This window comes from Pelobates fuscus, chromosome 5 (assembly GCF_036172605.1).
Source record: "Pelobates fuscus isolate aPelFus1 chromosome 5, aPelFus1.pri, whole genome shotgun sequence".
Taxonomy (NCBI): domain Eukaryota; kingdom Metazoa; phylum Chordata; class Amphibia; order Anura; family Pelobatidae; genus Pelobates; species Pelobates fuscus.
Window position 1 is genome coordinate 147,834,402 of NC_086321.1, and position 25,289 is coordinate 147,859,690.

General features: G+C 37.0%; 1 protein-coding gene across 4 annotated transcripts in view; it reads right to left on the bottom strand.

Annotated features, from left to right (window-relative positions):
• Positions 1 to 5,737: 5,737 nt before the first annotated feature.
• Positions 5,738 to 25,289, bottom strand: part of TBX1 (T-box transcription factor 1) — a 33,904-nt gene continuing 14,352 nt past the window's right edge. For all 4 annotated transcript variants that reach the window (XM_063454445.1, XM_063454448.1, XM_063454446.1 and 1 more), the window contains 6 exons: positions 24,849 to 24,950; positions 22,127 to 22,298; positions 21,450 to 21,605; positions 16,761 to 16,828; positions 14,706 to 14,803; positions 5,738 to 7,482 (listed from right to left, as the gene is read on the bottom strand). In XM_063454445.1, the coding sequence (XP_063310515.1) occupies positions 7,097 to 7,482; positions 14,706 to 14,803; positions 16,761 to 16,828; positions 21,450 to 21,605; positions 22,127 to 22,298; positions 24,849 to 24,950 (982 nt within the window). In that variant the 3' untranslated portion in view covers positions 5,738 to 7,096. The remainder of the gene's footprint in view (positions 7,483 to 14,705; positions 14,804 to 16,760; positions 16,829 to 21,449; positions 21,606 to 22,126; positions 22,299 to 24,848; positions 24,951 to 25,289) is intronic.

Genomic DNA, 25,289 nt, shown 5'->3' on the forward strand with positions numbered 1-25,289 from the left:
AAGTACTATTCATGTGAACTAATGTAGAAGATATACACTCACAAACACAGTTGGTATTGGTAAATTCCAATAAGACCATGCTGATTCTCACCTTTATACTGGTAAGGGAATGTCATAAAATTGCAAATTAACTCAGGTGAAATAGTGCAGAATGCTAGTGTTTAGGATAAATCACCAATTGCATGTAACATATAAAAACAAATCACAGTCAACGTATAAAATATCACCAGATACGATCTTACTCCAGCCTGGAGCACTCCTCACCCAAGGCATTTCGTTGTGCATTGACTTCCTCAGGGGCTCCAAGTGGATACAAAAACAAAATACAAATAATCCAAAAATATAATGTCCCCGTCCCAGTATTTGTCTTTAAACCCCCTCCTTTTTAAAATCCCCTATCTTTTTTTAATATACGGTACATTTAATGTACAACATTTTATGTATTAAGTACATTACAAGCACTGTTTGCACTTTGTTTTCTGTGGATTGCACTTTGTATATAAATTAACACACATTAAAACGTCAAATTTAACTCAACATATACACTGATGTTAAGGGAATGGATGATAGATACTGTTACTGTCCTTTATTCCCCCCGACATGCCATATAAACTTCTATTATCAGCGGGTAATAAAGTACATTTTATTTTAAAGCAATACCCTTTGAATGAAGCAAGTATGCCAGCAGCTGTTTACATCATTACACAGTGAATAGCTCATTTTTAAACAGAAAGTGACAGGGAACTTGAAGATAGCAAATGCTTTCTTTCTGAGCCTTCACCGGGAATGCTTTGTATATATATTTCACTCCGTCATGTTCATATTTTGGACATTTAAGCCATTCTGTTCTGTGAGCACGGAATGTAAAATAAACACTCAGTGATACTGTGTGAAATTAATCCGCCTATTTTAGGAAAGCCTTAATGTTTTGGGTTATTTGGTTTTGTAAGATCTTGTACTGAGGTTAACAAATTTACTTCCTGCTCTCAGACTAAAAATGTGTTCATGCTATTAGGAAATGTACATGTGTTACTAATTGGTTTCTAAGGAATTCAATGTGGATGAATATAGGAACACATTCTGAATCTTCGCGGTTTGAACGCATTGTAAAGAATCAGTACGAGCTGCTTTCTGTCCCTTGCCTTGTGATAAAGTAAATAGGGAGTTATAGTTTCCTATAAAATCCTATACATTGAAATACAGAGTTATGCTTACATTTTGCATTGTTTATCCAAAGAGACATTGGCCGGTGTTTTTGTTTCCTGTAATATTTTTTTATTATCAGTGTGTATTGGGATTTCTATATATATTTTTTTTATTTTGCCCTTTTTGTTGTTACAAACCTTTCAATCCAGAGCAGTGACAACGAATGTATTCAAGTTAATTTGCTGAAACCAAGTAACTGCTTATTCAACACGCCATTCCCTCTTCTATTCGTTGTTACCACCACTACTACTATCTCAATTTGCCCTCTGTCTCTCAACTCCATAATAGCTCACCTTTTAACTGTGATGTTCTCTCCCAATATTTTCTAGTTTAAACAAAAGTTCTCTCTCTATCGGTCTTTGAATCTGTCTGTCTGATCTTCTATATAAGTACCATTTTCATTCTAATTATGGCTTTGATTTAATAAGCTTTGTAATGATTCGATGCTGTTAGCAATGCCTGCAGGCTTCTCAATGTAAACACTGCCTTTTCAGAGAAAAGGCAGAGTTTACATTACAGCCTAGGAACACTTCTAATGGCCACTCCTCAAACAGCCACTAGAGGTGCTTCCTGGGGCAGTGCAACAATATGCACCACAGTGTGCAGCACTGACATTCAGCGTCTCCACCCTCTGCATGGAGACGCTGAACTTTCCCCATAGAGATGCTGATTGGCTAGAGTGGCGTTTGTCTCAATTCTGATTATGTCAGACATGGAGGTGGATCGGGGTGCAGTTAGCGCCAGCAGACCTGTCAGCACTGGAAATACGTTTTTAGCATATTTAATGTGGGCAGGGGGGACTAAATAGTGTTTTTTAAACCGTAGGGTCAGGAGTACACATTTGTGTTCCTGAACCTGTATTGTTCCTTTAACCCCTTAAGGACCAAACTTCTGGAATAAAATGGAATCATGACATGCCACACATGTCATGTGTCCTTAAGGGGTTTAAGTCTATGTGGTTTGGGTTTTGTTTTTTTTTGTAGATAAATCATTTGGAAAGTCCAATTAAGTATGACACTCACAAATAAAAAAAATAAAAAATAGAATACTATCGTGCCATTTAGATAAGGGTAACTACAAATACCTCAATGTATTTAAAAATAAGAAATAAATATCTAGACACACACTGGCTCTTCTGAAGATGCAGACTTTATTTTATTTTGAGTGGAGCAGGCCTGTGTGACCGGATAAATATTTCCCAATTTTGGAAGGTTTTTCTAATGGTATTGAATCCTTTGGGAAGTTAATTAAACGGAGGCCAATATAATAATAATAATTTTTGTTTCTCCTCCTCATCCTTTTGTTTCTCTATTTGTCCTTTTTTTTTTTTTTAAAGTTTACCTTATTTAGTTTTTAGTTATACATAAGTCAAAGTAAGGACCAATTTTCCTCATGAGGAGAGTGGTCTTTGCAATCTATGGCTATGGGTGGAGTCTGAGTTCAATGCCCAAATTTACCCACAATCCATTAGTCAATAGAATCCCACAGAAGGGCAAACTGCAGATATCCTGGGCAGAGGAAAACAAAATGGCTGCACCCAGATATTGAGACCCTGCACACAGAAGAATAGACAATAACTACAAATAAAGGTTAGTGGCAATGGCAATAGAATAATCATTAAGATTCACAGGGCAATAAGGAAAGGAAAACTTAAAGAAAAATACAATGGCAGTGCTGCTGTGTGTGTTATAGCCCACTGATACAGTGCTTAGCATACATCCCACACCCTCGGCCTTACTATGGACCAAAATTAAGCAGAAGTTTTTTCAAGTCACCTTTTCTAAAAAGTGGTGGTTACACTGGTTTCCATGGAAACTGTCTCACTTTTAGAATATGACACCTTGATAAATAAAAGAAACCTCTCAATACCAAATGTGGCAGCTAAGCCATAGTTTTAGCTTGTAATAATTCACTCTGTCACTATAATATTGTGAATATAAACCAATTCAAATAATGTTTTAACATAGACGTGAATCATTTTGGGAGGTTTTTCCTCCACATACACAAGGGTTGCAGTTACCACATAGATTCACAGTCTTTTTTTGTTGTTGTTGTTGTTGTCTGTTTTTGGTGCGTTTTTTTTTTATTTTTATTTTTTTTATGGAAAATTTGTTTTAAACAACATATAGACAGAAATAAATGTAAGACTCCTTTGTTTATGAACCCTAGTCACACCTCCGTGCATGTGACTTGCACAGCCTTCCATAAACACTTCCTGTAAAGAGAGCCATATTTAGGCTTTCTTTATTGCAAGTTCTGTTTAATTAAGATTTTCTTATCCCCTGCTATGTTAATAGCTTGCTAGACCATGCAAGAGCCTCCTGTATGTGATTAAAGTTCAATTTAGAGTTTGAGATACAATTATTTAAGGTAAATTACATCTGATTGAAAGTGAAACCAGTTTTTTTTTCATGCAGGCTCTGTCAATCATAGCCAGGGGAGGTGTGGCTAGGGCTGCATAAACAGAAACAAAGTGATTTAACTCCTAAATGACAGTGAATTGAGCAGTGAAATTGCAGGGGAATGATCTATACACTAAAACTGCTTTATTTAGCTAAAGTAATTTAGGTGACTATAGTGTTCCTTTAAGCGAAGTCACCAATGGAATATGCCTACTGCTTCCAATGGTTTTCATGATGGTTTTCCTACACTTTGCACCATTTTTTAGAACCCACTGCTTTGATAGCTCTTCCCTAATATATCAGAGACCAGGAAGAGCTGTATGAAAGGTCACTAAAAATCTTCCATGTGCTCAATGTTACAATGGTAGCCAGAATGATCAGAACAATGCTGTTCTATTGACTGTAATGTTGGTGCCCAGCGACGTATCTTACACGAGTCAAACAAGGCATTTGCCTTGGGCGGCACTTCGCAGGGGGCGGCAAAAAAAGCCGCCCCAAACGCCCAGGCGGATGCCTTGTTTGCCTCGTGTCCTGGGGAACTCAAAAGCTGTCTGTCTTATGAGCACCCCCGAGGCGGGCGGCAGCTTCTATTGCGGTGGGTAGCATGCTCACTTGAGCTCTTCCTCCTCAGCTCCCTCGCGCGCCGCTTAATAAAGCCGGGAGCCGGAATATGACGTCACTCCGGCTCCCGGCATCACTAAACGGCACACGAGGGAACCGAGCAGGACGATAAAAGCTCCCACGCAGCCTACTCTGCCTGCCCGCGCAACAGCCCCACCGGACCACAGGTAAGTAATCCACTCCAGCTCTCTCAGGGAGGCTGGGTGGATTTAAAGTAAAATTAAAAAAAAAAAAAAATGTGTGAGTGTTGGGGAAAATGTGTGACTGTGTCTGTGAGTGAATGTGTGTGTGTATCTGTCTGTAAGTGTGTGTGTCTGTGAGTGAGTTTGTGTGTGTCTGTCAGTGAGTGTGTGTGTCTATCGGTGAGTGTATGCGACTGTCCGTGAGTGTGTGCGTCTGTCAGTGTGTGCAGGTCTGTCAGTGTGTGCACGTCTGTCAGTGAGTGCGTGTCTGTCAGTGAGTGCGTGTCTGTCAGTGTGTGTCTGAGTAATAGTGTGTGTCTGTCAGTAAGTGCGTGTCTGTCAGTGTGTCTCTGAGTAATAGTGTGTGTCTGTCAGAGTGTGTCAAATCAGTGAGTGTTTGTGTATGTCATTGTTTGTCAGTGTATATGAGAGTGTGTTTCTGTCAGTGAGTGTGTGTGTGTCTGTCTGTCTGTTTGTGAGTTAAAGTGTGTGTTGGTTAAACGGTATGTGTGCTAATGACTATCTTTTAGTGAGTGTATGTCAGTGAATGCATCAGTAAGAAAGTGTCTGTCAGTCAAAGTGTGACCTTGACAGGAAGGGGTGGGGAAAATTTTAATATGGGGGGAGGTGCCTGAGCACCGTCCTGCCTAGGGCAGCACAAATCCAAAATACACCACTGTTGGTGCCTCTATAAAGTCTATAATCTAAGCACTGCAGTATAATAATTCTTAAACATGTTCTTGCCCTGAAATGTTTATTAAGACAGACACCGGCTACAATTTGCTTGAATTGTCACTGGCAGCCCTACTGTCAAGTATATCTCCTGATCCTCTAGATTGTAAGCTCGTCTGAGCTGGGTCCTTATCTACCTATTGTTCCTGTGTCATTTTGTAATTGTCCCATTTATTGTTAAACGTACCCCCTCCATAATATTGAAAAGTGCGGCAGAATAAGGTGCTATAAAAAATTCCAATAATAATAATAATAATAATAGTAATAATAATAAAAAAAAAGGCTTCCACCCCTTGTTTTCTGTATATCACAAATAACAAAAATGGGTGTCTCTATATGTAACATAAATTGTGAGTATTCTACATCTGACACATTAATGGCAAAATCACCAGGTCTTCTTGAGCTATAGTAATTTCACTCTGACACACATTGTCATTCTGGACTTTTTTCTTGTAAAGAAACATAAGAAAATAAGCACAATTATCCTTTCCAAAAGAAGGAAAAATACAATTTATAAAAGTTAACAATTCAGTGTATTTTAGTATAACAAGTTAAGATATTCTACATACATATCTACAAATGTATCTACACAGATTGCTGAAATTCTCCTGTCTTTGCTTGAAATCATATTTTATGTAGAGCCAAAGTATGTTAAGACGCAAAGGACATCTAGGGGAAATAAATAGCAAAAAACTTTTAATTCTGTTTTAGGGAAATAAATAAAATAAAAAAAAAAAACACATTGAGCTTGTTAAGCCCTGAAGATCCATCCAAACACTACCCCAGTGGATGAACCACATGCTTTGGCACATACCAAATAACAGACCCTCTACCACTCTGTAACTACAGGATATATCTAGACAATAGTGTGAACTTGATAAAACGGCATTTAAGGCGACATTTAAAGACATTATTTCCAAAATACACTGCAAATGTATAATATTTGGAGTCACAGAACACACATTTCCTGGTGAGTCATTGCATTACTATGTACTGAGTAGGTGGATTTAGTTAATGACTTTGAAAAAAACATTGTAGATTTAGTTCTCTACTGGAAAAAAACACAATGCCGTATGTGACTAGCTTGAGCACTCTGCACACCAGTTTTAGTTACTTGATAAAGGTTGGTGGAGGAACTCATTTAAAATTTTTATATCGTACTTCAGAGTTTTCAGAATATGTTTTCATGAAGCGTAGGGCTGGCATGTCAGTCCTAAAGAGTGTGAAGAGAAAGAACAATCACTACTGGTTTTAACACAGCAGATTCCTCTGCCACAGAGTCAAATCAACATTTATTTTCATAAAATGAAAAATAAAATAACAGCAAAACAACAAAAGCATATGGCTTCTTTTTTTTTTTTTTTCGTTTTTTTTAAATGTTTTTTTTTTTTTTTTTTTGCATGATAGTGCATCTGGCCGTAGAGAAGTCAATGCCCTGTGGATGGGATATATTATTTCAATCATGGTTAACAGTGCACTTGTGGGGATGGGCAATTGTGCATCCTCTCATTTAGGCTCAGAAGAAGACACATAACTTTGTTTTTTACAAAAATAAAGTAGTAATAGAAGCATGATCAAAAGTCCATTCCATCATTCCTCTCAAGTGTCCATGTTCTTTTCCCAGTACAATATTTCAACAAACAAATGACATGTTGAACTCAAGTGCCCTTGTTGGCAAAGCCTGTCTTTTCTACTAACGTAGTATCTGAACAGCACAGGCCAGATTAAGTGGTAGATCCAGCTTGCATGTTGGTTGCATGAAGATTTTATTCACATATCACAATGGAAGCTGGAGAGGTGCCCTGATGAGTTTAGAAAGAGGGCAACTTTCGTTTCAGCAGTAATGTAATATCCAAAGCATACACTACTGAATAATTAAAATCATGCATAAAACATCCATTGTTTAATAGCTTTAAATAGTCTCTCAATGGGATCTTTCTCTTGTTTCAAATGTTATCTTGGCCCATACTCATAACTGCTGGGTGCCCCGGCTGCAGAGTACATATTAGCTGCTGCTGGGTTCATATGGTGGTGGTGATAGCCATGTCCTCTGATGCTCGGCAAAGGGTAGGGGGTCGGTCTGGTTTTTGCTCCTAAGTAGTGATCATAACTTGTAGGGTATTTGTAGGGGTGATGATGGAGAGGTTCTGAGCCCTGTGAATGGGGGTCAAGACGCAGTTCATGGGGAGGACTAGGTCTGCCAGTGCTAAGAGGGACAAGTCCACCTGGCACAGGGAGTGAAGGGCTGAGAACTCTGGACATTAGTTGTTGATGGGCAGCATCACTATGAAGGGGTGTGCCACTTGCGTCTCTCTCATAATCTCTTCGGCCATCTCCGTCTGCAAGACAAAGCATAATTAGCTTAGGACTTTAACAAACTTTCTCTGATTTTGGTGCTGCTTTGCGTTTTCAAGACTATTATTTTCTTAATATCATTGACAAAAGATTGTGACATACAAGCAGCCTGCATTAGGAAATGTTTAGAAGTCTTTTGTTTACAGCAAGTCATACTCAGTAGAAAGCCTCACTTATAGACCTTATATATCCATCTAATAATATCTCAAGGGGTCACTGATTCTATGGCACCAATTTTTGCAGATGTAAGTAATGAATATGAACTTTGTGAAAGAGGAAATACTTCAAATGATTTACATGGTGAAACATACAATCACAAATCCTGGCAGGTAGTAAGGCATAACATATTTAAACACTAGAATGATTTTTGTATATATGTACTTCCTGCTCTATTTTCCTTTCTACTTGTGATATTTCTGAAGTTAGACAGTGGCTGAGCTCTGGAGCATGACGTACACGGTGTAAAAACACAATAGTGGATGATGGGTGAAAAGCACTAAAAATGCAGGTCTGGCTGGAACTGTGAATAGAGCTGACAGTAAACATAGAAACATAGAATGTGACGGCAGATAAGAACTATTTGGCCCATCTAGTCTGCCCAATACTTTCATTAGTCCCTGGCCTTATCTTATATCTAGGATAGCCTTATGCCTATCCCACACATGCTTAAACTCCTTTACTGTGTTACCCTCTACAACTTCAGCTGGAAGGCTGTTTCATGCATCCACTGCCCTCTCAGTAAAATAATACTTCCTGATATTATTTTTAAACCTTTGCCCCTAATTTAAGACTATGTCCTCTTGTTGTGGTAGTTTTTCTTCTTTTAAATATAGTCTCCTCCTTTACTGTGTTGATTCCCTTTATGTATTTAAATATTTATATCATATCCCCCCTGTCTCGTCTTTCCTCTAAGCTATACATGTTAAGTTCCTTTAACCTTTCCTTGTAAGTTTTATCCTTCAATCCATGAGCCAGTTTAGTAGCCCTTCTCTGAACTCACTCTAAAATATCAATATCCTTCTGGAGATACGGTCTCCAGTACTGCGTACAATACTCCAAGTGAGAGCTCACCAGTGTTCTGTACAGTGGCATGAGCAGCACTTCCCTCGTTCTACTGCTAATACCTCTTCCTATACAACTAAGCATTCTGCTAGCATTTCCTGCTGCTCTATTACATTGTTTGCCTACATTTTTATATAAATAGTTACCCCTAAATCCCTTACCTCATATGTTGAGGTTAGGACTCAAATATTGTGTACTCTGCCCTTGGGTTTTTACGTCCAAGATGCATTATCTTGCACTTATCCACATTAAATGTCAGTTACCACAACTCTGACCATTTTTCTAGTTTACCTAAATCATTTGCCATTTGACTTATCCCTCCTGGAACATCAACCATGTTACATATCTTAGTATCATCAGCAAAAAGACATACCTTACCATCAAGACCTTCTGCAATATCACTAATAAAAATATTAAAGAGAATGGGCCCAAATACAGATCCCTGAGGTACCCCACTGGTGAAAAGCCCATGCTTTAACCTATCTTTTTATTTATTTTTTATGTTTAGATGTGGAATCTACATGGGTTCTGTATAATGGTAGAGTAGAGCATGGTATGCAACTATACTCATGAAGTTAGTTTATTTGTTTATATTTCACAAACTAAAAAAGCGCATAGAGATTTTGGAGGACCTGCATATGGCCATCTTACATTTAATCTCATGCTACAACCATAAGAACATAACTGTTGTTTTCATATTTGCACTTTCATTTTAGAAATCCAGAATTAAAAAGGAACTGTCATTTCTTCCATTTTAGAACAACCTAATATCTAACTAAAATGTAACTATAGGTCCTAAACACCTGCTACGACCTTGATCCCGGTGCTCTGGAACAGCACTTGTGTTCCGTTGTATCACTAATACATGTATTTGGCCCCCATGGATTGACTATTTAAGTGAGGCGTGTTTGGGTTGTGAGTGGCCTGGTGGCAGAGGCACAGAGGCGGTTGATGGTCCTCCCTATGACCTTTGACTCTTCTATCCATATCTCTCCTTCCCTTTTCTCTGGCTCATCCCTCAATTCTATTTTCTGATGTCTTCCCACATCTAATGGGTTCCCTTCCTTTTCTCTCTCTGCATCCCTGTTACCCAAAACCAGCATCTACTCGTCAAGGATTGTGCCTAATCAGCAGCCTTTTTTGTGCTATTGTGTTAATTCAATTTATATATTAATGACCACCATATGCTGAAAGAGTCCTTGTGCTTTTGGTTCTAATATAAGTACTGTACTGTAAAGCACAATTTTCTGCCGTAGCTTCTCACACTGTTATTCTATCCCCTGCATGGAAAGTCTCTTTTAATTGTGTAGTAATTTTCTTTTGCTTATTTTTTTTTCAATTGCTAAAAAAGATTGACCCCCCAAAAGTTATAGTTTGCAATATATTTTTAAAAATGTGTTATTGCTTCTATTTGTTGCATTTAGCTTACAACTATGTAAATTAGCTAATGCTTGCAATGCCATACACATAGCGCATGTGCACATATAGTACTGCTAGAGAAAATGGCAAGTGCACATGCACGTATACAGCAAATCGCTGTTACATACTCGAGGCATCTTTGGTGGTTGAAGTTGCTGTAGCACGTAAGTGCAGCAGACGTAAGTTTTTATTTTTACTTACTTCCCTTGTGTTATTCACGCCAGGAAACGCAACAAGTACGTTTAGTGGGGTGAAGGAATGCGAAACTGTCTTATCTTGGGAAGTCTTGGTCTGTGTTTAATACTGAGTATTAATTTAGCAAATTTTAAACAGTGTTTACTTATTGTGGGCCATATAATGTCAGTATAAATATTTTAAATAATATCTCTTAGATATTCATGTACAGATAATATAATACAATTAAGATTCTGCCCTCAGTTCTTTTTTTTTTTATTATTTCTTTACTCAGTAATTTTTTTCTTCCTACAATGGCTTGTAGAAAAGTAACATTTCCATGATGCCTTAATGTCACTTTATTATACATTGATATGTAGGTTTTTTTTTTAATTGTCATTTTATATGGCATTACGAAAAATAAACTGTAATTTGTGTAAAAATATACATGTGAAATAAGTGAACAATCTCATTCTTTATTAAAGAGTGGGAAGGCCCCTCATGTTTTTTGGGGGGCTTGTTCAACTGATTTTTTTATTTTTGCAATTTGACAAAGTAGTTGTAAACTTTCGATCGAATTAGAGAAGTAGAAAAAAAAATCACAGTTGCCAGATTATTTATTTTGGCCTAAATTTGAATTTCTCTGTTCAATTCTCCAATGTTCCAGATTTAGTAAATAAACCCCATCCATTGTTCTTGTTCCCCTGTTTACAGAGCAAATATGACATCAGTAACTTCAACTATGACATCATTGCTTTCTAAACATTTTCAGTCACTTTTTTATATTAGAATTTTTATTGGAAATTGAACAAATGTGACACAACATTGATTGGGTAAAGAATAAATAATGACATTAGTGTGCAGTACTTTGTGGTTGAGTGTCAATAAATAAAACATTATTGCGTTCCATTTTCCCTTTTTTGTTTAATCACATGACGTGAGGGTTAGTCACCAAATTCCAATTGTAGTGAATTGAAACAAAATCCCAAATTGAGGCTGAAATAGGTAAGCAATGACTATAGCAGTTGAAGAATTGTTTCGAGATCAGCTGGTTTAGCCTAAATTTGGTCATTTGAATTTCAGTTCCATACATTTCCAAGTTTAGTGATTAAATCTTTATGTATAATAACACAGCATTACAGGAATAAATATTAGCAAATAGTTAAGTGATTATCATGGAGAACAAAAAAGGCACCAAGAATTAAATTATAAAATAGAATAAATCGTCCTGGTGTGAGTAACCTTTTGGTGGGAGATATATGGAAAAAATTATGGTGGTTTTGTTAATGCAAATGTTTAAACATTTATTGCCTAAAATGAAAGGGTCGGAGTGGGTGGTTGTGTAGTGAGCTAAGAAATATTTGTGTAGTGAGCTAAGAAATATTTTGCAAGAAGAAATACAACAAAATACTTATACTCTACATATAGAGGCCATAATGTTAAGTGCGTATGAGGGGAAAAGGGATCTAGATGTGTTTATATTGCTTTTTTGTGTTCTCTGGGTCAGAAGTCCTTCTACCATGTTAGTAAAATAAACAAGGGCTTTTCAGTGGCACTAACACAGAAGCTGCAACAATACAAGAAAATCTATCTAAAAACTAAACTGACTATTTCTCATTACTCCAGAGCAGAGGGGAGGAGGGAGGGAAGGTATAACAAAAAAAAATCACTGTCTGCAAAGCGTCCAATCTATATCATTGTGCTCAGCTTAAACCTCTGTGATTCTGACAAGACATTCTTATAGGGATGAAATCTGAATGAAATGACTGACAAGTAGATACACGCTTGAAATTTCTTAAAGTTGTGTAACACTAAACAAACACAGACTGCGTTTATTTGGCCAGTCCCAAAGTGTGCTATAGAGGATGGGCCCCTGTGTGTCTCTACAACTATTGACTCTGCATAATGGAAAATAAATACATGTAAATGTGTGTGACATTTCTGAAATTGCCTGGTTTAGCAGCAAGAAAAACTCCCCTTAGTGTGTGTGTGTGTGTGTGTGTGTGGTAAAAATTTACTAAAACTGCAAAAAAAAAAAATTAGCAGTGGATTTGCTTACGGGGATCATTGTCTAAGGAGTTTATTGGATAACTGTAATAACGCCTGTGGGGTAAATTGGAGGAATTAATTGCAGTCAGGATATTTATTGCTTTATACTTTCACTGTTTTGGCTGCATTTATCCCATAAAAAGGCTCAGCCCAAGTTCTCTGTATGACAATAATTATAGGTATCTAATTAAAAAAAATATAACTCATCTCAATGATGGCGTTATTAGAATGGAGTAAAACTGTTTAATTGGAAAATGTGATTATTTCTGAGGGATAATAGGAAGAACCATAAATTAAGTAATTTCTGGCATTTCTAATTTAAGCACAATTACTAATATGAGAGAAGCAAGCAAGAGTCACGCAGGCATAGGCAACCATCGGCACCCCAGATGTTTTGGACTACACCTCTCATGATGCTTTGCCAGCATTATGGGTGTAAAAGCATTATGGGGGATGTAGTCCACAACATCTGGAGTGCCGAAGGTTGCCTACCCATGCACTAGTCTACTGTATACACAGACTTATGAAAGTGACTTAGTTATTGAACTGTTGAGTAATCCCTGTGCTAAATAAACTTTAATGGTTAAATTACATTTCATATCCAGGGTTGTTGTCCCTGTGTAGCATAATATCTTCCTCAGCATAAAAATGTCACATATTGAGGTAGGATTGTGCTTCTATGCACGTAACCCCTTCTCTACTGAGTTCATTTTACGCATAATATTTTAATTCATGGCATACAAAGGAAGAGTTAAAACAAAACAGTGATGTTGTAACTATATCGCTGTTCAAGGAATTCTGAAGAAATAATTCCTTTTTTAACTCAAATTCTTAGAAAATCAGAGCAGCTGAGAGAACGAACAGCATTAGAATTTATAACTCTTTTTATAAAAACCAAGTGGAGACGGTAAAACACACATTTAAAAACATTCGGTCGGTGGGGAATTAAAATATTTTAATGGGTAAATACACTACCTGTGGATCTTTGTAAAGAGCGTGCTGGTATTTTTAAAAATGCAGATTCACAAAATTCCAGCAAAATATAAACATTTTAACTTTATGAGGGTACAATGCCCACATGCAGTAAACAAAGTTACCTGGCCAAAGGCAGCTATTTGTATTAAACAAGGCAGGCTGTATATATACACAGCAGTGTGCCCAGTCTCTCCCTATCTCTTGCCTTGTTTTTTCCCCCTGTACTTACTGAGCCTCATAGGCTTCAGTATTGTGTTAAAGCATTGATGGGTGCAATTTTCAATCCCTCTGCAGAGGGGCTGACATGAGCTCGGGCTGAGAAATGTTTTTTCTATCATTAAAGCACCAATAATGGAGCCAAAGATAAGGTAATTGGACTTTATTTTTAGAGGTAGGAACTTTTCTTCAAAGTTTTTTACATTTATTTAATGCAGGGTAATTGGGCATCATTAAAAATAGTTGATAAGTAAAACTGAAGTTGCTACTAATATGTCATTTAAATATGTGTTTGAAATCATTATTAAAATTCACATCGATTAACATATTCAAATTGATTACACTATAAAATGATGTGAAAATAATTGACACAATCTTGTTCTCTTCTAGCGATGTTAAAGCAACTAGGTAGCAAGGAGGAAGTAGCCATACCAATGAGACTTTGGTTTTTTTTGTTTGTTTGTTTGTTTGTTTGTTTTTTTGCCTGCAGCACCTTACTTATCACAATGTGTGTAGTTTTATTTTTTATTATGCTTAAAGTAAATCACCCATTTTCATTTATTGCGGTCTTCCTCGAAGCAGTTAGACTTAGGTATGACAGATGAACAATATAAATACAGCTGGCTGATGACCACCATGGTTTTCCTACTTTTCTGAAGATTTCAGTCATTTGTGTATTTCTAATGATTTTTATATAAAGCATAACTGGTTTAACTCACACTACACCAGCGAGGGTGGCAGGAATTATAAAGCTCTACAGGTTTTAGAAGTAGTAACCACTACTCTATGATTTGGGTACATATAGAAGCCATATATTAATTATAGTGGACTGCGTGCAATGTGTTAGACTAGAAGAGAAAGGATTGCATCTCTTGCGCATAACTGTTCCTGTATTGTTCATACCTTTTAAAATATTTTAACAACATTCTTGTTCAAAGTCAGATAAAAAAAAAATGTACAACATTTTTATTTGACCAAAATAGGAACCTGCAATTTTGGTGAATTTAATTTTTTTTTTGCTATATTAAAGAAAAATTACTATATGTAGTTTAGTACTTTTTTTTTCTCCCTAGCTAACCATAATTGTCTGTTTAATGAATAAAATACTCAATATATGTTTTTTCAGAGCTGCCCCTATATCTATATAGCCAGGTTTACACATTAACTCAATGTATACAATGTTCTATAAGGGTCGATGACATTTACAACCATAACAATTTACCAGCATATGACTGCGCAGTTTATGTTTCCATACAATTCCAGGGAGGGCTGGATATAGGATTTAGTAGGACAAGCTGGGTGTTTTACTGACCTTTTTCGCTTCCATTCTGTGGAGGAGATGAAACTGGATTTCTAGACCTTGCAAAAGCACTCATAAGAGGGAGGGATCCAGGTCTGTGATTTCTGGGCCTGCAAAATCATGGATATACTGTAGTCATGTCAGAGCTTAAATGGTCAATATATTACAGTGAGCTCCCTTAATGGATTTATGTTTTTGTTAGGGGAATACAATGGAGATGAAGTTTCTGCCTGATTTAAAAATGGTTTTATATTAGTTATTTATTGGGAAGTGACAGTGTGCAATATATACAATACATTTATAGCTGTTGTCAGACACAAGCAATATAAGATCTTATGGGTTTTTACTGTTAAATTGGCATTCTTATATCTTACATTGTATTATTATTCTATTTAAGTTAATCTTTTCTTTAAAATGAAACAAATTCACTGTAGCCTTTCGGTGCTTTGCTGGGATTTCTCTATCCATCATGTTCACAAACATGCTCTAGAGCAGTGGGTACCATTCCCAATTCAGTCCTCAACATACACCAACAGAACAGGAGCTAGACATTTCGGATTACATGCCAAAGGGGTTACTGAAGAAATCTGGGCCATTGAGTACTCTTTTCTATAGCACCAAAAAAATACCACAATCATTCTGCTTCTGGTACCTAGAGAGTTAGACTGCCAATGAAATAGGCCAGGGATAGGCAAGCTTTGGCACTCCAGATGTTGTGGACTACATCTCCCAGAATGCTCTTACAGTCATAATGCTGGCAAAGCATCAGGGGATATGTAGTCCACAACATCTGGCGTGCTACAGGTTGCCTACCCCTGAAATAGACCAAGAAAACTGAACCCAAATGGAAGTAGTTTAGGAAACTGCATACAAATTTGCCATATCTTCTCTGCTCTCACCTGATCTGTATACGCCCTGCGTACAAGGCCTTTATATCTATGTATTTTTTTATTTACACTTTATACCTAGATGGTTGCATAACAATATATAATGTACACTCATTTAGCTTTCAGAAACATAGCTTTTAAAGATTGTTTACAATATAGGCATTTTATTTCACCTGTATCGCTGCACTGTATATTTAAACTCAATCTCCTGTACACACAGCCTTTAACAAGGACACAGGCATGCTGATACTTGTACACACAGACTCCCAGGTCGAGCTATGGAAGAGGCTAGTTGTAAAGAACTAGATGCAATGTCTTATATGATGGAAGTAATGCAAATATAATCTGCGTTTCTCTAATCCCTTTGCTGTCAGTGGCTGGGTAAGCCCTTCCAGAAAGTGAGCTAATAATACACACTACAAATTGGTTCTTCTTTGTACATGAATGTTTTCAACTAATGTAAAATATAAGTAGTAAGCCACATCACATCACTGTCATTAAACAATAAATATCTGCCAATCATAAGCCACAATCATGTTAACTATTAGAAGAATCACATCTATATACTACCAAACACTGGTACCAACCACCTCTTCCAATGGGAGTTCAACAAAATATGTTGCTGCTACATAAATAATGATAATGATATATATGAGGGTTTTTTCATCAAACCGTTAATAAAAAACAGATTGCAAATTTCCAGCCAAAATATCCAATTTGAAACTAAAGCTAAACTGACAAACTTTTAAAATTCATCTGTTTTGTCACAGAATTTGCAATTTGAAGGGTTATTCGTTAAAGTGTAAAATTGTTGAAAATACAGCTAAACTAACAATTTGACTATTTGGCCTAAATTTCTATATTATCTTTGAGTTCACTTCAAATTCTCCCATGATTCACATTTTAGTAAATAAATCTGGAAGTTTTAATTCACTACGATTTACTTATTAGTGAATAAACTCTAATATTTCCACATAGGTAGATAGGTTATAATGAAACTGATGCCTTGATTTCAGTCACCTGATTTTATTAGCTTAGGAAATGATACAAGATGTTGCATCACTAAAGCAGAGTTAAGGATTGCATTGTGCCAGAGAGTGGGGCATGAGAGCCAAGGATGCCCTTTATCCTGCCAGTCCTGTTTATACAGGAATGATTGCAAAAACTTCACTGTACTCACCAGTCTTCAGGGTCGCAGTCTCGAAATCCTTTGGCAAATGGGTTGCTAGCGATTTTAAGTTGTGTAATCTGTATGAGACAAACAAAACCAGCGTTAGCATGCCAGCCTGTGCTGGTTTTAAAAAAACAATGAGAATGCTGTCCTTATAACACTGCCCAAGCAGCCTATAAATGATGGGGAGATGGAAAAAGATATTACCTTTAAGTTAAACAAACGGCAGGGTTATCTAATAGCCTACAGGGAGTGTGGGTCATTTAATGGCCCTCTATCCATTTCCATATATTCATTCTAAGAAATTAAGGTATATGTTCATACAAAGAGCAATATATGCTAAGGGCAACAGCGCCACCTCTCCTTTATGTAGTAATTTTATTTACCTGGCTCTCTAAATTATAGACTTTGCTCAAACTATTTGTCTAATTAAGCAAGAACTTCCATGTTTTTATTGAGGACAGTATTATATGTCTCTCTCCAGCGGAGTAATTTTCTCTGGTTACTTTTTCCCACTTGATCTTTGAACCAAATGGTGGGAAAAAAAAACTCCTATTGGTGTATGTCAAAATATATACATTTTCAAATTTTCCCACCCTTTTAGGTTTGTCTAAATATGTTTTCTTTAAAAAACAATGTATACATGGTTTGGACAAACCAAATTTTCTTTCCACGCACAGGCCTATTATACACTCAGACACACCAACAAAGCAGAGCTGTAAGGAAAGAGGGATATTATGGTAGAAAAGAGGGACAAAGGGATTTGAGCAAAAATAGGGACTGTCCATCTTAAATAGGGACTCTTGGGAGGTATGTAAATGCTATGTTTGTAGTATAACTTGCACAGCAGTTATATAGAGATTTTGTTAAAGTTTGACAAGTTCGCAAATAGCCCTCAGCTAATGGAGAGTAGCATAGAACCCATTCTAAAAAAAAAAAAACATTTACAGTGATAAGAAAAAGGAGTCAATATAAATATTACCTGCAAAGAGGTAGTATAGCAGCTGAGCTAGGGATGGAATGAAACCCTTCCCCTTTTTGTTGCTTAGTATAGTGCCCCCCAATTATTACATTGACAACAGTCTATGTACTAAAACTCCCATCAATTGGTAATCACTAACACCCCAAAGTCCAACTGCAGTATCCTTCCTTTCTCATGACACTGTCCTAACCTGATGAGAGTGGTTCAATGGTTGCTAATCCAAGTTATTCCCTCGGTCCTGCTGGTCCAAGTAAAGCTATACTAACAGCATTAGTCCAGCAGGCTGCTGACAACATATGGTTCTTCTCTAGATGGGCAGAATGCAGGCGGCCATCTAATACCAGTTACAGGGGGAAAGCTGGGACTGAGGAGAAGGGCTGGCTTTGGAATAGACACTTTGTAACAATATTCCATATTACATGGATGGGTCTCCAGCATTGCAGCTAATATAAATCTCGGAATACATCGTACGTGTGGATTCATTTCACTCATCTGGGGACAAGCCAGTGAAATGTTCTATACTGAACTAAATCCGGGGATAAAGTGTGTGATTGTGAATGTGAATTTCCGGAATGGGTTGAAAAACAAACTTTAAGCTCTTTTCGGTGACAGTTTCAGACTTAGAGGTCAAAGTGATATAAAGCAGGGAGAGGGGAGAGAGGCAGGGAAAGGGGGAGAGAGGCAGGGAAAGGGGGAGAGAGTGAGAGGTAGGGAGAGGGGAGATAAGCTGGTAAAGGTGAAGATAGGTGTAGAAAGGCAGGGAGTGGGGCGAGAGGCAGAGAAAGGGGGAGAATGGCAGGGAGTGGGGTGAGAGAGGCAGGGAGTGGGGAGAGAGAGGCAGAGAAAGGGGGAGAAAGTGAGGGGCAGGGAGAGGGGAGACAAACTGATAAAGGGGAAGATAGGTGTAGAAAGGCAGGGAGTGGGGCGAGAGGCAGAGAAAGGGGGAGAATGGCAGGGAGTGGGGGGAGAGAGGCAGAGAAAGGGGGAGATAAGCTGGTAAAGGGGAGAGAGGTGTAAAGAGGCTGGTAAAGGGGGAGAGAGGTGTAAAGAGGCAGGGAGTGGGGAGAGAGGGAGAGAGAGGCAAGGAAATGGAAAGAGAGGGGTAAAGAGGCAGGGAATGGGGAGGCACGTCGTGCGGCTAGGAAAGGGAGAGATGCACGGAGAGCGAGAGATAGAAGGCAGGGAGAGTAGCAGAGAGGCAAGATGTGGGGTAGGGGGAGAAGGGGTGAGAGAGAGGGGGGAAATAGAATGGCAGAGATATGAGGAAGAAACAGGGAAAGAAGGGGCAGGCAGAGAGAGGGGAGATAGCAAGAGAGAGTGCAAAGAAGCAGGAGAGGGGGAGAGTGAAAGCAGCTGTCTGTAACCGTCAGCAGGGCCCTGCCAGCCAGCCAGCCCTGTGCAGGAATCTCTGTGCTAGGGCTGCACATACTGCCTGCATCATGGACTGTGTACACAACGTGTGATGGGATCTCCTGCCTCAGGAAATAAACCAGTTTTACTGCTACAAGTCACCTAGATACCTGCCCAGGTCACACACGGGGCTTAGATTCTCTGTACAGCCTGACTAGTCCTGCCTGGCCCTCCTTATATCTATTACATTATATTCCAATTAATGTGTGCTGCTGTGAATGAAACAGCTGTCACTGTGGATGAATGAACATAGTAGTTTGATTCTTGTTTTTGTTTGTTCTTCGTTTTATGTGTGTGGGTTTGTTTTTTCTGGCTTTTTTATTTTCTTATTTTTTTTCCCATCAAGGTCTTACGTCCGTGATTACGATTACAATTATTCTGATGATTCTGATCACTAACGCAGAACTAAAATCTCCTTCCACAAGTAGGGGAGATTTACTAAACATAAAGTTGCGATAAGTTTGCTTTTTTCTCGTGTGTCACTTTCATCGGTAGCACATGGAAAGACATGTCACAGTTGTCACTGTTTAAAAGGTGTCATTTCACTAAACAACTGAATTATTTTCAGATATATGACAAAACAGCCAAGCTGCAAACGTTGTTATGGATTACATTTTTCATTTCGTTTTTAAATCATTACAATTCGATGTTCAGTGAATGAGCCTCAATACAAGCCAACATCACATTCCTAAGTAATAGATCACGAACATGTTATAATTAATCTCATCAATCTAAAATAGTATTCCCAATATAATAAGTGCATTCTACTGCAAAGCAATCTGCCCGGTTAGGAGATTCTGTCCTCTCTAGGTAAAGACGGTTCTTTTAGCCAAATGTTTTGTTTAAAGGTATGCCCTGTTGGGAATAGGCCAGTGATGGGCATTTCCTTTCTCAGGAGATCCTGCATCAGGCTTGGCACATCTAGGTAAACAGAAAAGCAGATTTGTACAAACACTGTTTGATTGACATTTCGCAGTGGGGAAGCAGTAGAGTGAGTGTTGGGTTTGCATAGGGAATGGAATCCCTCTGGGGTTCACTTTTTTTAAGCTAACTTGAAATTGCAAATGTTGAGCTTCTGTTGTCCATCACTAGCAAACCCTTCCTCTTCTATCAGCTTCCTGGACTAGCAATGCAAATGATCTAGCTAGCAGATGGACAGAAGTCAACAATGTCTACTATCTGATGTGCTGACATGTCTAAACCTAGCGCTAGATTTTATTATCTGAGATAAATGTATCTCTAGTTTATTCACCCATAGGCCTGCATAGGAAACATGGATATAAACCACCAGCTTTTAACAAGTAATGGCAACATCCATTTACATATGGGTGCTATGGCTGGGCTCACATAACCAGTGAGGGGTGTAAGCTTGATACACCCTTCTATTTTAATTACAGCATAAAGATTTATTGTGCTAATTGCTTACAGTGATATCTATACAGGAATACTGGAATGTTCAGAATGGCCCATCAGAACACCTTTACATTGAGAACTAGACCTCTCTGGTTACACAGCCAAAGGGACACCTTGGAACTAGGTAGCTCCATCAGGCACACACTCTCAATTCAGCTTAAAGGGTTAAGTTCTGATTGCAATTCTTAACATTTCACATAATGTAGGATTAATAGATCATTTCTGCCTGTGTGAGTATTATTATTTTTTTTATTATTACTACCAACGAACTGACATATTTTACAATAATTATTTTACTATGTGAATACGGGAAATGTACCTTTAAAATAAAATTAACTTTTTTGTAAAAATTGAATTAAAAATTAAAATAGACTGATCACGAACAAAACTAGGACTGACTAGGTTAACAGTTTTCTTTATTTGTTTTCCCAACTAGTTATTTAACTAGCGTTCAAAACAATACAAGAAGATTGACTTTAATTTTCTGTTCCCCAGAATCGAATGTGTTAAACGCATTTCTTTCTTTGTCTTTTTAATGGGTTAAATAAAGACTGTGTTTGTTTTGTAACAGTATCCTGGGCTATCTGTGCAGAATTTAGATTTTTATACTTGCTCTGCATTCTTAATGAATTAGCTTTCTTAAACGAATCTGACATGTCTATTGATCACAGGAAAATCCGAACAGTGAAAAGGAAAAGCCTATTTATTTGTAAACCAAATATTCTTTCTCATGGCTACACAAACTCCTATACTCCCAGCTCTGATGGCTGCTCTGAATTAAAGTGATTTTTTTTTCTTTTTCTTTTCCAGACCATCATCCATCATTGAGAAAGGTAAGATAAATGATGTATTGGAATTATTTTGTCTCAGTAATACACTCCAGAAATACTTACTCTGTGATTCTGATATGCAGTTACTGCAGTGAAGCGAGTCTCTTCAAATACAAATGTTTTAAAATTTTCTTCTGCATATTTTTCGCTGTCCTTTCTGGGATCCACATATACCACATGGAAACGTGGCTGGTATCTGTGCATGGAATTTAGTATGATCTAGAAAAAACAAAAACTAGATTTTCAGTGGCCTAAATACTTCCCTTTCTGCTAGCTGCAGCCTATTCAGTTAGACAAGGTCAAAGGTTATCTGCATTCTGTTTACATAATACTATATTCTATGAGAGGAATTACTGTTTTATTTACATATAAAACTATTCTCTCAGTAATATCAAACATCCAAAGATCTAACAGATTTCTGATGAAGGGTAAAACGCTAATATTTAATTCTATGATTATTCCTGAAAGAAGAAAATAATGCAAGATTATTTTGTCATTGTAATAATGCCAGGCAGAAATTCTTCAATGCATCTTAGCATTTATAATGTTTAGACATGTACCTAAAACATAAAATATGTTTTTTTGTTTTTTTTCTAATGGTTAAGGCAACATTTATACGTTGTTTTTATTGCCTGGGTTAATATGCAGATTCACCCCTCACCCCCATGTTCAAATCTATTATCAGTTTGCTCTATCTATTGGGGTGCAGAGGCTGGCTTGGTGACCCATGTAATACTCACATGTCCATTGTCGTCCAGCAGGTTGTTGGTCAGTTTCAGTTTGTCAAAGGACACAATTTGCTTCATCCACTGCCCCCCCTTAGCAGGGGAGTCTGGGTGGTAATGGACCCTCCCCGGCGTGGCAGGGTCAGCCTTGCCTGCCACCAACCACGAGGAACTATGGAAGGCATAACTACAAGGAGAGAAAGGGAGATCTATTGGTTTATACTGTGTGGCATAGCTGCTAATACTGAGTGCTAGCACAATGTACTGCTTATATACACTAATTTCAAAACACAATCATCAGGGATAATAATTATAATGTATTTATCAAGACAAGTTGCACAAGTTAATGGTTTCATATATTTATTCCAGAAAAAAAACAGCATGCATTAGGATCAATAATAATATTCATAATAATAATATTAATAATAATATTAAATACATAAATAATTTATCAGGAGAAGAAGCTCACGTTATTGTTTTAACATATTATTTAAGAAATCCATAGATTACTGTCGATCCCCATAAATAATAGTAATAATATAAATGTAATATAACCTGAAGCATGTACAGATAATAATAAATGTATATGCAATTGGCCTTCACCCTATCGTTCCTAGCAGTTTGGAGACGCCATGTTTTTGGAGTAACCTCACCTAATTTTCGTAATAAAATAATTAAAATGAATTAGCAATGCTTGTTTTATTTGGGTATGTTTTAAAATCCCCAGTTCCTGTCATTCTTGCAGTGCAAAGGTTCTCAGGACTATTATCAATTGGCTTGAACTAGATGTTTTTAACTTGTGTCAGTGTGTCTATATAGATCGAATTAATTCCAATCAGCAGGCTGTACACAGGAGCTGGTGCCCTCTGCCATAAGTCTTGTCTGGGGCCGAATGGAACATTTAATAACAAGAAGTGTTTCATTGAATCCACATGTTATACAGAATTCAATAAAGATGTTCCATTTTCAGACTTTTTTTCTTCTATCTATCTAGGAAGTTCCTGTGGTTTGACCTCTCTCTCAAAAGCCTCAACAGCACTTTAGGGGTTACATTAGCTTTATTTTGACCCAATTAACATATAATCTTTCTGTCCATATGCTTTATGTATTGTAACGTATATTTACTAATAAACTCCCTTTTCATTTTGCATCAACTCATCTGAATAAACAGCCGGTTAATATTCTTTGCCCTTTACAATCATGCATTTTAAATATTTACATACACCAGGAATACTCACTTGTCTAGAATAGGCATATACATAGGGTCAATTCAATAAAAAACTAATAGTGAATTGTTCAGAACCACTTGAAAACTGATATTCGAACATAAAAACCTGGGGAATGCCTCAGAGCACTTAAATTCGATATTTCTCCCAACTTGATAATTTTGTAATTCAATAATTACAATAATTTATATAGAGCGAACATATTCTGCAGCGCTGGTTGTCAAATCACCCCAGTGACTTAATCACACAGAGGTACAGGGAAAATATTATTATTATTATTATTATTATTATTATTATTATTTATGCAAAATATGTTGGGATCTATTCATTAAACACTGATTGATTTGACTTAACAAGTGATCTATCCAATTAAAACGACATAGCCGAGTAAGGGGAGAATTCCTAACTCAGCCAAATTGAAGAACTGTTTACAACTCCAATGGTTTGTCCTAAACCTGTACTAAAGCCTGCTTCATAAATGGGAGGCTTTATTTTAATACATTTTGTAAACACTAGAACACCATAATACTTCTTTTTACAGCAAGGAACAAATTAACATTAGTCTGTTTACCTATAAACACAACTATTGAACTAAATAAATTAAGGCTTCAAAAAAGAAAAAAAACAGAGGTAACTCTTTTTGAACGACGCCGATTCGTTTTATAATAAAAGTATGTAACTACAAATACATAAACAACATCATGAATCTGCATATTTATCTAATCAATTGCTAACTTGTATTTCATAGTCATTAAACATATTGTAGATTTTTTTTAATGTGGTGCGTATATAAAAATATTCCTATAAAGCTGCATAGATAACTATGTACATAGATAACTATATATATAGACAGATTAAAATACATAATATACATGTTATGTATTGTATAGAACAAATATATATATATTGATATATTATTATATAAGTGTGAGTGTGTGAATGTGTGTGTATGTGTGTATGTGTGTATGTGTGTGTGTGTGTGTGTGCGTGTATCAACACACTCACACTCATATATTATATATTTCTATACCCACATTGCTTGGGGTAAAAAGGAGAGGAATGAATAATATTGGTATGGCAGATTGTAAGATATATTATACACTAAAGAATCCACATTCCTTCCATCCCCAGGAACATGCATTTTAATCATTTTTATGGAGCAGAGCTGAAGTGTTTAGAAAAAAAAACTCTGTAAGGAAACATGATTATCTAATTACAGACATATACAAGGAAAGAAAAGATAGGATTAAATGAAAGTGATTAATCTACACTTGGTATATGTGTTTAACACTAGCCCAGTTCTAGAGCCTCAGTAACAAGTCCAGCTTTAGGTCTCCTATCCTGGACTATTTATTCTAGTCCCTGCTTGATGGATACACATGCAGTGATGTATTGGGTTACCCTGCAAGCCCCACTAGACAGATTCTCGGTTATAAGGGATGCTGAAGGATTGGATATGTAGTCAGTGTGAAGTGGCCTTTATTTTAGTTCCCAGGGTTTATTTTACTTACCGATAGCGTTTATCGTCCACTGGTACAAAATCCATTAATAACATATAATCAGCCATGGGGTCCATCCCAAATATCTTAACCTGGAAGGTGGGAAACATGCGCCTGGTAGAAGAGACACAAAAACAGACTGATGAGAACATTGACGACAAGGGACATTACCCTACAGCACGATTGGGTCACAGGACTAGACAGCCACACATAGAACAGTTATTGGGTATCACTAAGAGCAATCAACACATTACATACATACAATGTAATTCATATCTCTCTCTCTCTCTATATATATATATATATATATTAATATTTTTTTTCATTTCTTTTTTAATATTTAAATTATGCTGTAGTCATGTTGTCTGAAATGTTTCTAGTTTAAATACTGTAAATGAAGAGTTTTTTTTTTGCACGATTATTGTGATATTGATGTTACAAGTTATGAGGAAA